Source organism: Leucopleurus acutus (genome assembly GCF_964270905.1).
Source record: "Leucopleurus acutus genome assembly, chromosome: 14".
Classification (NCBI taxonomy): domain Eukaryota; kingdom Metazoa; phylum Chordata; class Mammalia; order Artiodactyla; family Delphinidae; genus Leucopleurus; species Leucopleurus acutus.
Genome location: NC_139156.1, coordinates 63794283 through 63812227, shown reverse-complemented (window position 1 = coordinate 63812227; position 17945 = coordinate 63794283). Strand labels below are relative to the sequence as shown.

At 33.0% G+C, this 17945-nt stretch overlaps 1 protein-coding gene across 4 annotated transcripts in view; it reads right to left on the bottom strand.

The window, feature by feature from the left end:
• The window catches only part of HERC4 (HECT and RLD domain containing E3 ubiquitin protein ligase 4), a 133556-nt gene that overhangs the window by 92921 nt on the left and 22690 nt on the right, over positions 1–17945 (bottom strand). For 3 of the 4 annotated variants that reach the window (XM_082854154.1, XM_082854155.1, XM_082854157.1), the window contains 4 exons: positions 13120–13279; positions 5988–6064; positions 2670–2891; positions 1469–1560 (listed from right to left, as the gene is read on the bottom strand). In XM_082854154.1, the coding sequence (XP_082710280.1) occupies positions 1469–1560; positions 2670–2891; positions 5988–6064; positions 13120–13279 (551 nt within the window). The remainder of the gene's footprint in view (positions 1–1468; positions 1561–2669; positions 2892–5987; positions 6065–13119; positions 13280–17945) is intronic. The other variant, XM_082854156.1, reaches the window with a different exon arrangement.

The following is a 17945-nucleotide window of genomic DNA, read 5'->3' as shown; positions in this document are numbered from 1 at the left end:
GTTTGTTTTGCACAAGGAAACTGCTTTGTAAAGCAATACTAATCTATTTGCAAGAAGCTCTTCCAGAAAAGCAAAAGACATTGATATAGAACTATATTCTAACTTTAAACAAGGAACAATAAAATATTTTACTTTTGCAATATTTAAAACTATCTGATTTTGTTAAAAATAATATACACCAAGAATTCCAGTGAACAAGTATCACCAGCTACTGTTTTGAGAGAGAAATACAGAAAATTAATAGAATTAGCATTTTTTAAAAACTCAATAAAGAGAAATCTTTAGAAATCTTGGGAAAATAAGATAAGTGGTTATCTGAAAGGCTGAATTTGAAAAGCATTAACATGTGAATCTTTCTACCACAAAGTTAGTCCTATGGAAAGATATTATACAAAGTATTTTTTACTATTATCTTCAATACAGCCTTATTTCTCCTAAATACGAATGATAGAAGAGAATGACTAAAATGTATAACTTGCCGACAGTGATTACATCTGCAATTTGAATGACAAAAAAAAATCAATGAAATATGGTAGTAAGATCAGTAGGGATAGTAAATCTTCCTTACTCAAAAGCAAGTAATACAGAATTTTAAAAAATTAACTTTTGTAACTGGTCATTATAATATTTTTTAAAGTACCTTTAGTACACTATATTTGATAAGGACTGAGAATAATTCTTCTAAAATTCCCAATGTGGGAGTACGTGTGTAGAAATTTTATAAATCTGATTAGAAGTTAATTTTTTCTTCCCAATTTTATCTACTATGCAGGATATAAAGATAAAGAAGCAAAAACATTAATTTCTAATTTAGCCAATGATAACTTGCCAGTTCCTTTATGTTAACATGACTATAATAAATAATACTGCTGGTAAAGGTTAGTTTAATGTTTTTATTTTCATTTTACTTCTAATTGCTAGAGAACTATACAGTATTGATACTGAACTGGCACATACCCAACAAAGTGAGAGGTCAGAGTTAAAGCCATTAACAAGATTGTACTGAAAGCCCATTATAACTGCTTGAATAACACCTGGCCTTTGGATAATAGAGGGATTCAGTCTCTATTACTTGTTATAAGGCACATGGGAGCTACATTAAAATTAGTCAGAGTTATGCAATATAAATGGGATTGATACACAAAGCACAGCAAGCCTGACAAACTAAAAAGGAATTATTTCATTCACAGTATTATTAAAGCAGTATTTCACATAAAGTTGAAAAATTCAACAATATATTATCATCACACAAACAGTAGATCACAATTCACATTTCATAACATGAAACAGTTGAAATTTAACGTAAAGTTTTTGAGAACAGATAATAACCTAAGTTCCTTTTTTAAGATAAATTATTTTTTAGACATCAATAACACTCAAGTTTCAAAGTAAATACCATGAAAATATTCACTAATTATGAAATAACTACCATAACTATTAATAAAAAAGTTTTATAGGAGTACAATACCTTGGTTAGTGCAGCAGTGTGATCTTCTCCACAACAAATATAAACTATTTTCTGAGTTCTTAGTGACTTTAGTAAATTAGGAACATACCTATCTGAAAATTCCAACAAGAGACATTAATGAACAGTATTTTTAAAATTAAAAGCTTCTAAAATGTGTTTCCTCTACAGCTTCCTGAACTGTGGAAGACGGTGATAACTAAACAACTTTAACAATTCAATGATTTTGTGGTACAAGCCTACTAAGTTGGGCTCCCACGCCTTTCTAGTCATGCTACTGTGATAAAGGAGAGCTCTAAAAAGAGTAACTTAAGTACTAAACTGCCTAAATGCCAATCTGCATAGGACTCCGCAATCAAGGAATTTCAAAGCTATCTGACTGCTTCTAGTACATGCACGTCATTCTTTATATTCACCTCATGATAATTAAGCTCATAGGATCCTACTTTAAAAAGCTTGAAAATTATACTTTCTGCTATTTTATAGTAGAAAAGAGATATAATGTCCTAATCTGACATATTTTTCTCATGCAAAACAAAGTATTTTAAAATTCTTTCTGAGAGTATTATTTATCATTACCAGTTGTTACTAGATCAACAACTCACTTTTGTCTAAGTCATTATAATTATGTTGAACTTTATTAAATTAGTTTTTGTATTTCAAATACTGGCATTCAACCTAATGTAGCTATGAAAAATCAAGTTTCCAAGATCCCAACTTGTTTTAAGCAGTTATAATTTTTTGAAATTCAAAAAGTTTATTTTCAAGACTCTAGCATCACTGTTAACAGTGATTAATTAAATGACTCAGATTTAAATATTTCCTTGAAATACTCAAATAGATGAACACTTCATGTTACTTTTCAGGATAATTTTATAATTTTTTTCCACTGATGGTGGCTGATAATATGATTACCAATTTGAAGTAATGTTTTTCTCAACTTTCTTTTAGTGAACATCCAACATTGAAGATTTTTGTCCAGATATACTTTCTATATTTTATTCTAGAATAAAATAATATTTTTGGCCTTCCCACAATCTCCTAAAAATATTATTATCAAATGGAATTTTAAAATTAACCTCTCATCCCCACCTCAACACCAGGGAAGATTTGGGTACACTTCTCTCTGACACTAAGAATCACTGATATATCTCAAAACACCATCTCTTTTTAAAAATATATTTATAAAATAATGCAAACCTACCATTTTCATCATTAAGACCTAGTTGACCAAATTTGTTGCGTCCCCATCCAAAGATAGCTCCAGAAAGGGTGAGTACAAAACTATGGGCTCCTCCTGCTGCAACTTGCATGAAAGGGATTCCAAGTAAAGACTTAATCAGTTGTGGTGAAGCTTGCTTTTTACAGTCAATGCCTAAACCCAACTGGCCATATTTATTCTGTCCCCAACAGAAGACTTCACTTGCTGTAAAACAAGAATCATAAATTACTATTTTTCTCACACAAAAAAAATTTCACTTGAAAATCATCAGTTATTTTGGGATATTCTTCCTCTTTGATGAAAATACATATTCCTCCTTATTAAATTTATTTCTTATATGGAAACAATACTACCTTGAATAATCCATGTTAATACAGTTTTAGTTTGACTTTATTGATGAATGGGTAAGTCACATAACTGGGGATAATCCCATTTCCTGATGTTCCTCAAGAAAGGACCATCTCTTTTTAGTATTCCTCAGGTCTCACTTTTATTCTATGACTTCTCCCAGGAGGTACTCATTCAAGCTCAAGGTTTCAGTTATCAATTATATGCTATCACATTCAAAATTTATCACTAGCCCAGATCTCTCCTCTGAGCAATAAACTCATGTATCCAATTGTTTACCTGACAGCTATACTTCGATATTTGAAAGGTATTTCCAGTTCAACATGCCCTAAACTCAATTCATGACCCCCATCCTACCTCCCATACCTGGACCTCTTCCTAGTGTTCCTCATTCTCAGTAGATAACACCTTAACTGATACAGCAGCACAAACCATAAACACAGGAGTCATCCTTAATACTCCTCTCCTCTCTTACCTTATATACAGATTTTTATCAATCTATCGTCAAGTTACATACAGTTTTCTTTCTAAAGAAAAATATGGTGAATAGATCCACTCCTCACCATTTCACCTGGTTCTTTTAATAGTTCTCGTCACATTTGCTCACCCACTGCTACATTTTTTGCAACTTTAAACATCTTTTTACTTATTTTTATTAAATAAATGGCACTAAACTAATAATTGACACACTAATATCTGAGTTTTAAAAATTCATACTATAAAATAGTACACACTTACTAAAAGTAAGTCTCCCTTCAAAACTAGATCCCTGGTTCCTCCCCCAAGAAACAAGCACTCTTACTAACTGCTGATATGTACTTCCAGAAATACTCTATGGACACACCAGGAGACATTTGTATATATACAAAGAGATATAAAAATGTAGATCTGATATAGGACAGACACCATTAATAACGGTCTGGATAAGTTTCAAATTAACTGTTCTATAAATTTATGTCTGTGTGTTTATTCTATAATAAATCTCAAATGAGTTGACTCTTTAAAAAAATGTAGATTTGAAATGCTGCTCACCTGAAAAAAACAGAAATCAGTGCTTTCTCACTGCTCTTGAGATAAACACTTTTAACAAGGCTTATAATTCTGTAAAATGTACCTATGTTTCTGAGCTCATTTCATACCAGCCTCTTCCCTCACTTACTATACTCTAGCCATACTCACCTTCCTTTAAATTCTCCAATGACCATTTCTCACACACTTGCTGTCTCACACACTCTGCCTAAACCTTTCCCTCATCCTTGTCTAGTTTACTTCTATTGTCTCCCAGCAGAAAGCCTTCCTTGATCTGCCAGATTAAGTTCAGTCCCCTTGTTATATGATCTAAATATCCCAAACTTTTTTATTTATACTCTTTTTTCATAGTATGTAAACTATATTGTTATTTGTGTGACTGTACCATAAGGGCTGGTAGTGTACTGCTTACCACTGTTTACTGTACACCCTAATGTGCCTAGTTTGTACTGAGTGATCAAAAAAAAAAAATTTTTTTTTCCATTAGATGCGTAAGATACTACTAAAACATGAAGCTGAATAAGGGAAAAGAATACCTGTAAGATACGTCAAGATAGAAAAACTGTCCTCATTGGTAAAACGTTTGGGTTTAAATTTATCTTGGATTTACCTACCAAAGTATCAAAAGAGGAGTTGGCAAAGTAACAACAAAGAATACAGGGATGCCAGCCTCCACCCCCTACTTTATTCCTTTGATGGAATAAATCCAAATTCCTTAATATGGCATGTAAGGCCCTTTGTAACAGATTTGTTTTTACTTTACTCTCAACTGAAGTATGAAAATGTCTCCCATGCTCTCAAAATACCCACGTAAAACTATATTCCGATACTCAAATACACAAAATATTTCCCAGATTCTACGCCTTTACTAGTACTATTACCTTAGCCAATCCTCAACATTTTCCCTAGCTGCTTCACAACCTCTCCAATTCTGAAGAAATTGTAATCATCTTTCAAGACTTGCATCAAATATCAATCCCTTCTTTATTATTACCAATTCTATTGACTGAAACTAATTAAACTTTTTTCCTTATGCCCATCATATTTTACTTTTCCTTTGACCAAAAGTAGTATATATTTTTTCTGCCTCAATTATATTATCTGTATATTTGCCTCTTCTACTAGATGGTACGATCCCTAAAACCTTCTCTTAACTTATCCGTATTTCCCTATAGTTCTAGTCTACTGTTTCATTCATAGTAGGCCTTACTAGGCATTTAATAAATTAAAAATAATAATAATGAAGCCACTGGAACTTATTTTTTTATATAATAAAAAACAAATATACGGCAGGTTCGTTACTAACCCATGTTACAATCCTTAGCTGGCATAGGAAGAAGTCAAATAAAGGTTACAGGATGCTTAGACTTCTCTGTTTCTATTCATAAAAAGTTTACCTGTAAGCGTAAATGAACTTGGGCAAGTTATAAACTTCCCCAGCTATGAAGGAATAATGTTCGGCAGGCTAAAGAAACAATTAGACACAAAAAATCAATTTCATGTCTATATGCTAGTAATAAACGATTTGAAAATGACATCAGAGTAACAAAAAATATCAAATATCTAGGGAAAAATCTAATAAAACGTATATAAGACCTCTCCACAGAAAATGATGAAATACTCTTGAGAAAAATTAAAAAGAGATTAAAATAAATGGAGGGATATAGCATGCTCAAGAATTGAAAGACTCAATATTATAAAGGTTTTCCTCAAACTGATTTAGAGGTAATGCAATCCCAATCAAAATTCCAACACTTTAAGTATCTGTGAAAACTGACTAGCTAATTCTAAAATGTATATAGATATGAAAAGGATCAAGAAGAACCAAGACAATCTTTAATAAGAACGAAGTTGGAGGAATTTCAACTCAAAGTATCAAGTAATAAAACTGAAAAGGGGAAAGAAAATAAAAGCAATGCTTACCTTTAGAAAGTGCAAGTGAATGATAGTAGCCACAAGCAACCTGTACTATCTGGATATCCGACAAACTTTTAATATTTCTAGAAAGTAAGAAGAGAGATCAGGATCAGTTAATTCCATTTAATAAATGGATCCTGAATGCTATTTATTTATGCGATTTATTGACCACCTACTATGTGCAAGTAGTCTCCTTACCAGCAGTTCCTTACTAGCATGACCTAGCAGTTCATGATATTTTTTCTCATACAGGCCCAATTTACCAAAAATTTATGCTAAAATCAGTAAACAAAATCTAAATATGAAAAAATTAAGAGATATGATGAGAAAACACTTTGAAAGGACAATATTTAAGCACAGTAAACTATGCTCACAGCTCAGTGCTTTCTTTTTATTTTTTTAATTAATTAATTTATTTATTTATCGATTTATTTTTATTCTTGGCTGCACTGGGTCTTCGTTGCTACATGTGGGCTTTCTCTAGTTGCTGCGAGCAGCGGCCATTCTTCATTGCAGTGTGCGGGCTTCTCGTTGTGGTGGCTTCTATTGTTGCGGAGCATGGGGTTTAGGCACGCAGACTTCAGTAGTTGTGGCACGTGGGCTCAGTAGTTATGGCTCATGGGCTCTAGAGCGCAGGCTCAGTAGTTGTAGTGCATGGGCTTAGTTGTTCTGCGGCATGTGGGATCTTCCCAGACCAGGGCTCAAATCCATGTCCCCTGCATTGGCAGGTGGATTCTTAACCACTGTGCCACCAGGGAAGCCCCTCAGTGCTTTTATGATGCAGATATTACCATCAAAATGTGAAAAATCTTTAAAGTATGAAACTTGGCAATATATTTGTAAAACAAATGTACATGATCCAATTTGTTGAAAATTGGTGTTTGGCCTAGTTTATTATATGTTCTCCTCTGTCAGGTTCCTTAAGAACCAACAAGGATTCCTATCATGTGGTGCTACCAATTCACAAATCATGAAACCTATTCCTTTTGGACTATCCTTTTGCTTTGCATCTAAATCAGTGATATTAAATTATTTACTAGAGAAATTTAATCAATTCATATGTATTATGATCAGTGATGTGTTCAGTCATATTTCTGCCATCTCATATTTCTTACTTATATTTTTTATAGTTTCTTTTTTCCCCCCGATTTCTGATTTTTCCTTAACTGCAACATAATTCTAAAGGATTTAAAACATTACAAAAATCAAGAAACTATGTGCATCAACCATCCCAGGTTTTCTTTATGTAGCTCCCCTTCACTTGCTCATTCTGTTTTTCCTGAATGTTTTTAAGAAAAAAGGGGGTGTGGAAATATATTATGTTTCTTATTTCCCTTTACCTGATACTGCCACCTGACCTAATTCTGCCATATGAGAGTCCAGAGCAAGTTCTGACCAGAGTGTCAATACCCATGATTTTCGGGAGGCAGCTTCAGCAAACCAAATTTTGAGTGGGAAAAAAGAGAGTTACTCTAATTCCATATTGTTGTATTAAAAATAATTTTATTTAGTGGATTTATGTCCTGCAAAGCTTGAGAGTTGTACTGCTACATTTAGCAGAATCCAACAAGTTAACAGGGTCCAATGTACCTTCAGATTTTCAAATATAGCAAAAGGTCATTTTTTTTTTTTTTTTGCAGTTAGCAAAATCAAACACTGGCAATGCAAAAACAGGAATAAAAAAATACACGGATACATACAACTGTGCTGAAGTTACTAAACATTTACTGTTACTGCTTATGCATATTAGGCATATCATACACTGACTAGTGAACTGTACTAAGTATTTTTAAAAACCAATTGCTCCAAATATCAAGTCCAATTTGCATGACTAAGTAAAATCTTTTAAAATTCTACATTCTCATAGCACCCTATGTTTTTTTCCTTCACAGCATTTATCTCTACTAATTACTGGTGTACTTATTCATTTAATTATTACTATTAGTATACTCTGCTAAACAATAAGCTCTGTGAGGATGGACTATTATTATCTTATACCCATGGAATCCCTAGACCTACCATAGTGCCTGGCAAAAAATATGGGGAAAAAAAAAAGTATGTGAAGTATCCACTGTTAGAGGATAAGTAAATCTGCAACTTCTTTGAGGCTTTAGTATTAAACTATTCATAAAATTTGCTTCCAAAAGACTTCTAAATTTACACAGCAATTTACAGAAAGTGATTCTCATTACCAAAATATTATCATACGGCTTAGAATATAACATAAACGCTAATTTCTTTAGCCATGTCTGCTACAGAGACAAGTTAAGATATTCTTCTGTGGCATTACTGTTTTAAAGGAAAAAAACCTCTCTTTTTATCTCTATGGAGATTGAATACACTGAAGATTGTGGGGGGGGTGGGGAAGAGGAGAGGATATGCTTTCTTGTTTTGTTTTGTTTTAAGCTTTCAGGAATTTTAAAAAGAAACAAAAATACTTGTGAATAGTAAAACAACTTTACAACATTCCATTTTTCCTAAAGAGACAAATTAGAAAATTCTTAATGCAACAAAATTTTATAGAATTCATCAAAAATAATCCCCAATGAGTAAAAAAGATAATGTAAATGTTTTCTGGTTTTCAATTTTTAGAAGGATTCAAATGCAGTTAACAGGAAAGTAAAATAAGCCAGAATAAATTTTGTAAATAAAATATATATACACACATACATGAAGATTCCTAATTAATCAGAACTATGAAAAGAAAATCAGAATTCAGATGTCTAGGGGAAACATTTTATAACTGCTTATAAATTTAAAATAACTCCCTAAAGTTTAGAGTTCTTGTCAAACATTTTTAAATGGCTATGACATTTAAAATTATTCCTTGTAAAGAAAAGAATAATTTCGCCCTCCTGTTTTGCCTCCTGACCACACTTGCTGCTCCTCACGTGGTCTATATGATGTGATGTGGCCTCTTCTGTCAGGAAATAGGCTTGAACAGTGTTAGCAACATAATGGGCTCAATCAAAACGTGCAATGATCTGGATGACTTTTCTGCAAATTACTGCCATGACTTTTTGGATGTAGAAATGGCCTGGTGTATTTGCCATTTGCCTTTGAATGTGTGGAATCAAGTGATTTCAGCTCCTTGGAAGAAGCTGTTTTACAGAAACCAGACCCCAACCAGACAGAGAATGATGACCATGAGCACGTAGCCCCCAGACTGGCTGGAGCCTGAAGACTGATAACGTGATCAATCTCTGTGACCTCACCTGGTTACCTCACCACACACCAATCAGAAGATTGCATGAAATGATCACATTCCCCATGACCCTCATCCTCACTCTGTCTTTAAAAACCCATCCCTAAAAACCATTAGGAGGTTTGGGTCTTTTGAGCATTAGCTGCCCATTCTCCTTGCTTGTCACCTTGCAATAAATGCTACACTTTCCTTCACCAGAAAAAAAAAAAAAAAAGAAAAGAATAATTTCTTTACTGAATTTTGAAACGTTTGAAATTTGTAAGAAAACAGTTAATAAACTTGGAAATAAGATTTATACACCCCTCCCTTAGGAAGTCTTGAAGTCAAAACATATACTGTTGAATATGTGTACTGTTGTGTTGTTACATTTTTCAACCTTAATGTACAGTGGCAATATAGGCAAAAACCAGGCATTTCCAATTGTATGTTAAGGTAAAATTCTTTAACAACTGTTAACAAGGACTAGTGAAAAGTTTATATTATATATAATCAAGAAGTTGAAGAACTAAAGCATTAAGTATTTTGCCAATTCCGAACTCATCAAGGTGTATACATTAAGTACAGCTTTTTGTATGCCAATCATACCTCAATAAAGTGGTTTTAAAAATATATTTTGCCAGTAAAACATAATCAACAATTTTCTATTTTTCAATTACACCACAACTTTCTTACTGATTTGAGAAAAGTCTTAGCACCAACTCTTTGATTTTGAAAAATTTAGGCTAACAACTGATCTAGTCTCTACCATTAAAAACTCTTCTAATTTTTTTTAATTTTCTTTTTAATCTGAAATGTTCTGTACTTTCAGATGCTAATATTAGGCAGAAACTGTAATAAACTTCTTTTTTTTTGGGGGGGGGGGCCGAGCAGTGCCCCATAGCTTGCAGGATCTTAGTTCCCTGACCAGGATCAAACCCGGGCCATGGTAGTGAAAGCACCAACTCCTAACCACTGGACCGTCAGGGAATTCCCTGTAATATACTTTTAAAAGTTCAATCAAGAAAATAAATTTTATTTTTGACCAAGGCGACAATTCAAACATGTTTAATTAGTTCCTGTAGCCCAGAAATTGCTGTTTTCACAAGAATCATCATATTATACCATCCTGTCATAATTTTTTCTTACTAAGTCCAAAAAAAACAGAACTTTAAAAAATAAACTACAACCTCATTGCCAACAATTGTTTTTCTATTTACATTAAAAGACAGTAAAATCAGATTAACTTTTTTTAAAATAAAGGTGTAACATATATCCTACATATAAAAAGAAATGACTAGCCAGAAATGCAGGTCCACAGAGACCACTGATATTGAATAATTTGTCTTTCCCCAAGAAATAATGATTTCAAAACAAAACAAAATCAGAAGTAGGAAAAGATTACCAAAGAGTTTCAAATATAATTTATTATTAATTTTACATTCATCTTTAAAATTAAAGTGTTGCTTAATTTACATACTCTCATCTATTAACATAAAAATGGGTTTTGTTCTCAAGAAAATACAGCCTAATGTGAATATTCACTTTTCTGATCATTCTTATGAAAATTATAAACACTAATTTTTAAAAACCTATTCACATATGTCTGAGTTTCCTCCTATATTCTACACATTTTATTCCAAGTGTATGTGAAAGTTACAAAGCTGGCTGACATCTCTAAGCACCTAGTAAAAGCCTTGCATCTAAAAAATGATTTGGTGCTGAGATTTAAAAAGAAAAAAAAAATCAATGGTGGTCTTTCATAAAAATACATTTCTACTGAAATACTAAATTGCCCTTTAAGACATGAAAGTATCAGTAAAAATTATATATATACGTCACAACAAATCAGATTAGTCCATGAAAAACTGAAAAGACTGAACAGGAAAGATGCCTTAATACACAGCTGAAAATTAATATAGATGTTCAGCAAATACACAAACAGAGAAGTTTAAACCAAAGGACTCAAGATCTTACAGGTCCCTATCCAGGTTCATAAAGAGTAAAGTCACAGATACAGAATTATTGGGCAACCTTCAAATAAATCGTTATATAATAAACTCTTCTCCTTATAATTACCTTTCTCTCCATTTACTAATCATCTATGGATTACTGACTGAGATCTCTTATATCAGAACTGAACAGCAAAAAAATAAAAAGTAAGTATGAGAATTAAGTGGAGTAAAAATAAGAGAAACTAGACAGCCTTGCTGTGAATCATGGTTTTGAAAATACTGACTTAGAAAATCTAACATGTCTCTCTTCAATCCTGAAAACACAAAGTTCTTAAAAACCTTAAATAAAAAATCCCATTCTACAACAATTACTTGTGGAAGGAAATAAAATCAGTAGACAATATGACAAATGTGAGATCACTCTGTTCCTATGAATGCTTTGTATTTTGTAGCCAACAGCCATTTGGCTGCAAATTAACATTTTCTAAAAGAAATCAAAACTGAAATGACTAAAAAAATTCAATTTACTTAGCTTAAAGAAAAAAATGTCTCTCCCAACAGCACCATCATTAAAAGGCACTAAAAGCATAATGGGAAGTGTGTTATTTAATTGCTACTGCAGAAGAAACAAAGGGGAAGAAATTTGTTTGGGGAGTTTTGTGGAATTTGGTTACAAGTTCGATAAACAAAACATGTTAATGTGTGTATCCAGAAGTCTCAACAGACAGTTCATTACTAGAACAAACATAAAATGTCAAACTAAAGATGAAAAAAACTTTTACTATGCTAAAACAAAGCAAATGCTTCAAATGTATACTTTAAGTTTTTAAATAGACATACATATATATATGAAGGAAGGTTATGGGCTTTTATTTAAAAAACTCATTTCTAACGATAAGAGCTCCTGTTCTGTTTTTTTGTTTTTTGTTTTGTTTTTTTTTGCACTGCACAGCTTGTGGGATCTTAAGTTACCCGAACAGGGAGTGAACCCAAGCCCACAGCAGTGCAAGTGTGGAGTCTTAACCACTGGACCACCAGGGAATTCCCTCCTCTTCTGAAATATATTAGTTCCTGTGCTCCATTTTCTTATCCTAGTAGTTACATCTACCTCTTAAACCAAAACAAACATTATCAATGTTAAATTAAAAACAAAATATCTATATGTGTATATTACAAAAATGCTACCTGAAATATATCTAAAATTAGTGTAATACCTTGGTTCCCTGGAGAGTTCTCTTTTGTCCCTATAACTATTACTAGGGGGAAAAAAGAAAACAAAAAACAAGAGTTTAAGGAGGCAAGAATTTGTATAATTTTAAATACTAAGCATGAGTTAGTGTATTAATTATATGTCTAAAAGAACTGGATACTCTTCTTTAAATCTTTATGTTCATGCTGACAGTTTTTAATATTACAGCAATGGTTATGCCCTATATAAACCTGTAAGGCTACAACATTGATGAAGCATTGCTTATTTTTAAATTTTGAAATAATTCTATGATGAATTAGTGGTTAGCATAAATTAAGTTGTGGTCACTGCTATGTAAAAACGTAGAAAGTGACTTATTCTTTCTACACTTTAAGCATGTGGGACTTCTATATTCAATAAAAACAATAAAGACTAAAAAAGAGAAAGAAACATGCAAACAACCAATATATAATAAATATTTCAATGACTGAGGTACTCAAGATAGTATAATTAATGGTTTAAATTAGTCTTAACCCATTTAAAATTTTTAGTGAGAGAAAATTTATAATAAAGTATGCATTCCCTACCCCCTTTCTTTACAAACATAAATAATTTGGGGAAATACGGAGTATATAAAAAACAGCACTCAATCCAAATTAAAGGCAAGAATCTACCTAGTAAATGCCTTAAGAACTCAAAGGGTAGAAGTAATTCGGTGTCAACTCTTAAATGCCCAGTAGTAAGCAGAATAACTTAGATAGCAAATTTATTATAAAAGACTGTTAAAGACCTCTTGTCGGTCACCTTTGTTACCTGGGTACTCTGATACATTCCTCTGATCCTAGCAGGCCAAGTTGTCCATCAGAATCGAGACCCCAAGCATACACCTGGCCCTTGTCGTTTAGTGCTAATGTATGAGCTTCTCCACATGAAACAGCAACGATATTTTGAGCATCCAGCGCAACAACCTGCTCTACAGAAATCAAGAAGAGAGACATTACATTCTAGTTTTAAACTCCCAGCAAGAATAAAACAATAGTCTTCATCTTGTACAAAAAAGCTAAGGAAATGCTGAAATACAGACTAAGTATAACTTCAGTTATTCTCAAAAACTTAACAAATATGTTCCATACAAAATTCTCGCTGTGGTAAATACAGAGATATGTCATAGGGCATAATCAACTCAGAATACTAAGTGACTTTAACATTTGGGTAAAGAAATTAAGGGTTTATAAAGATTCTCTCCGAAAAGTGCTCTTCATTCAAAGCCATTACCAATAAAAGAAAGGAGTCCAGCTGAAAGGGAACCATTTAAATAACGCGGCTGTTTTTTAACAATAAAATCGTAACTGACATATACATTACCAAATGGATACTACTATGGAGTGATCCTGAAATTAAGGAAATAATCTGAATTAGCAATTTCTGACAGGAAACAAATTCTTTACAGATCTCATAAATAAAGCATCTACTAGATACACTGAGGAGAGAACTGAAAGGCAATGTGACCATAACAAATAGATATCAGTTTATGGGCTGCTACTTTTAACATCAAAGACATAAAAATTCCACATGTGATTAAAACATCTCCAAGCTTTTAACCAGAAATTAATTTAAAATATTGGCCCTTTATAAGACTGTCAGTAGCCACTGACAAATCAGTAAAGAAAGTGAAATTGCTTCCTTAGTCTCTTTAAGATGTGCATTGTCTATCAGTTTTTTTTACTAGTACACTACAAGTTTTTTTTAAGACTTCATTTAAAATTAAACTTTTTTTTAAAAAAATTAACCTTCTTTAGCCTAATAAGAAAGCTATGTCTTCATTAACTGAAAGTCTCTTGTTGCAGAGCTGTTAAAACTGAATCAGGGTTTCTTCAGAAGCACATTTTAGATCAATGTACAAATGCAGCTGTTCTATAATAAAGCAGATTACATGAAAGAAGTTTGAATCCCTATGTACAGAGAAATTCAAATTGTATCTGGGTTACTTATTCTGCATTTTGGGGTGGGAGGTCAGCCCTTAGACAGCCTTCAGGAATCTGTATAACTCTAAGGATATGTTATTTTAAATACCTACCTTAAAGTACTACAAGTTAATAACTCGTAAAGTTGATGAATAGTACATGGACGTTCACTATACTAATCTCTCACTTTTTGTGTATATTTTGTATATATGTTCTTATAAAATTATATTGTAGAAACATATAAAAACAAAACATATATAACACATTGCCTCCCCCCACGAAAAAAAACAGAAAAAGGACTTATAAGTATGGCATCATTTATTTACATCAAAGCATCCCATAAATCTTAATTATGAAGAAGTAAAATGCACAAAAGATCTGTTAATCTTTCACAGAGGCCCCTGAAATGAGTCGGTATCTCTCCAAAACTATCCTCAAAGGAAATGTAGTAAAGAGCAGAAATGAAAGGATGACAAGAAGGATGAATAAGACTGGTTGGTTCAACAATAATATATGAAGAGTACTTAAATTAGATAGCAATGGCTGTAAAATCAAAGGCACCAAAAATCCAAGCAACAAAGAAACAATCATGCATACCAAACACTAATATTTATTGTATACCATGTGTGTGCTCCAAGCACTAGACACATAAAGGTAAATAAAACAGAGTTCTAGTCCTCAAGGAGTTTACAGTCTATAGAAAAACAAGCAAGATAAGGATTGCTATTAAACGCAAAGGTAAAGACATACAAAAGGTACCAGGGCAACATGAGATACTTTTTAAAGCCCTGAAAGATACTAAGAAGAATTCTGGAAGACAGTGACACTAAGCTGTGTAAGTAAGGAAAGAGGAAGAGATTCCCTGTACCCATGAGAGAAAATTCAAATCATTTCTTCAAATACAGCAGAATAAACTAAAAGCAAAGTGAAAAGACTGATTAAAAAAAAACAGGAAAAATGTTATTCATGTCAAATAAAGAAATAACCTCCCTAATATTTAAAGACTAACTGGGGCGGGGGTGGGGGAGAGCAGTAATTAAATGAAAAATGGCAAAAGATGTGAATTGATAGTTCACACAAAGAAGAAACAGAAATGGCCCTTAATCCTATGAAAAGATGTTCAACTTCACTGATGAGAGAAATGAAAATTCAAACTACACTGAGAAGCCAATAATACGTTCACTTAGAAAATTCATAAAGCCATACACTTATTTTGCATACTTAATTATAAAAGTTTATCAAAGGAATGAGAAGACAAGGCACTGACTGGGAGAAAATATGTGCGAAAGACACATCTAATAAAGGACTGTTAGACAAAACAAAAAAAAACCAAAAAAAACAAACCACCCTCTTAAAACTCAACAATAAGAAAATAAACCCAATTAAAAAAACAGTGCAAAAGACGTGAGCCGACACCACACCAAGAAGACATAAAGATGGCAAATAACCATATGAAGGCATGCTGTACATCATATATCAACAGGGAACTGCAAATTTAAATGAGATACCACTATAAACCTATTAAAATGGCTCGCTTCGGCAGCACATATACTAAAATTGGAACGATAGAGAAGATTAGCATGGCCCCTGTGCAAGGATGACATGCAAATTCGTGAAGCGTTCCATACTTTTTTCAATAAAAAAGTACCTAAAGTATCCAAAAAAAAAAAAAAATGGCCAAAACCCAAAAAACTGACAATACCAAACACTGGTAAGGATACAGAGCAACAATAACTCTCATTCGTTGCTAATGGGCATGCAAAATGATACAGACACTTTGGAAGACAGTTTGGTAGTTTCTTACAAAACCAACCATACCATTATAAGATCCAGGAATTGTGCTCTTTCGTATTTACTCAAAGGAGTTGAAAACTTATGTCCACAGAAAAACGTGCACACAGATGTTTATAGCATCTTTATTCATAATTGCCAAAACTTGGAAGCAATCAAAATGTCCTTCAGTAAGTGAATGGATAAACTGTGGTATATCGAATATTATTCAGTGCTAAAAAGAAATGAGCTCTCAAGCCACAAAAACACATGGAGGAAACTAAAATGTGTATTACTAAGTGAAAGAAGCCAATCTGAAAAGGCTACAAAATGTATGATCCAACCATTTGACATTCTGGAAAAGGCAAAACTTTGGAGACAGTAAAAAGATTAGTGGTTGCTTGGGGTTAGAGGGAGGGAGGGATGAACAGGCAGAGCAGAGGGGATTTTTAGGGTAGTGAAACTATTCTGTGTGATACTATTAGTATTCTGTACAATACTAAGTATCATTATGCAGTCATCAAAACCCATTGAATATACAACACAGAGTGAATGCTAATGTAAACTATGGACTCTGGATGACAATGATGTGTCAGTACAGGTTCATTAATGGTAATAAATGTACCACTGTGGTTCAGGCTGCAGATAGTGGGGGAGGTTGTATACGTGTAGTATAGAGTGTATGGGAACTCTGTACTTTCTGCTCAATTTTGCTGTGAACTTTAAACTGTTCTTAGAAAGTTTATTAATTTAAAAAAGTGTATTTATAAATACATACCAAGATAACATTTTTCATCTCATAAAAATCCATATGTTTGATAACAATCTGTTGGGGGAAAAGGCACTTTTGTATATTGATAGTGGAAGTACAAAACAGAACCACCTTTATGCAAAAGAATGTGGCAAACCCTAACAAAACATATGCAATTACCTTTTGAATCCAGCAATTCCATACCATGCAGATACATCTAAGTACTAAAGGGCAGCAGAATATGCCAACCCAAAACATGCCACTTTGGCATAAGGACTGCTTTGAGCTGAAGGCCACTAAGAAGAAAAGCTCTCTGCTCTCCTATGTGCCTAAAAGCAGGACATAAATTTGTTGAAGTGTCCCACCTTCCCTCTCTACCAGGAAGGACAAGAGTTAATCACTGGAGGCAACTCTAGACTTATCAGCTCAGAGACAGCACCAGCAGAAGCTACATAACAAACTTCACTAACTAGCCCTTATCTAAGTTCCCCCACATATTTACCTTCCCAAAATTTGCCACCCCAGAAACTCAAAGTCCTTTTCGTCTTGTTACTTCTCTATTGTTTTTTTATTAAGATGCTATATAAGCCCATGTTCTACTACCACCTTAAGTTACTCATTACTGAGTGCTCCTGCATGTAAATGCAAGGCAATGAACTTGTTTTGTTTTTCTCCCTGTTAATCTGTCCTTTGTCTAGACAAGCCCCAGCTGGAGAACCTAGAGGGTAGAGTACAAATACATATGTGCGTGTGTGTGAATGTGTGTGTATTTACGTGTTTGCAGTGCTGTATATAATAACAAAAAGACTGGAAATATTCCCAGTATCCATCAATAAAGGATTCCATCCACACACTGGGACACTATGCTCTGAAAACATAAATAAAGAGGAAATGCTACATGCTGATATGGAAAGATCTCAAGGGTATATTAGAAAAGTAAGAAAAAAAATCAAAACGTGGAATAATGTACACGATTTGCTATTTTTTGTGTAAGGAAGAGGAAAGAATATGAATATTCATATTTGCTTACATTTACACAAAGAAACTTTGAAAAGATAAACAAAAAACTAATAAACATAGTTGCCCATAGGGGATGTGGGTAGAAGGGAAATAGGGTGGTCAAGTGTAAGAGCAAACCTTCTCAATGTGTATTT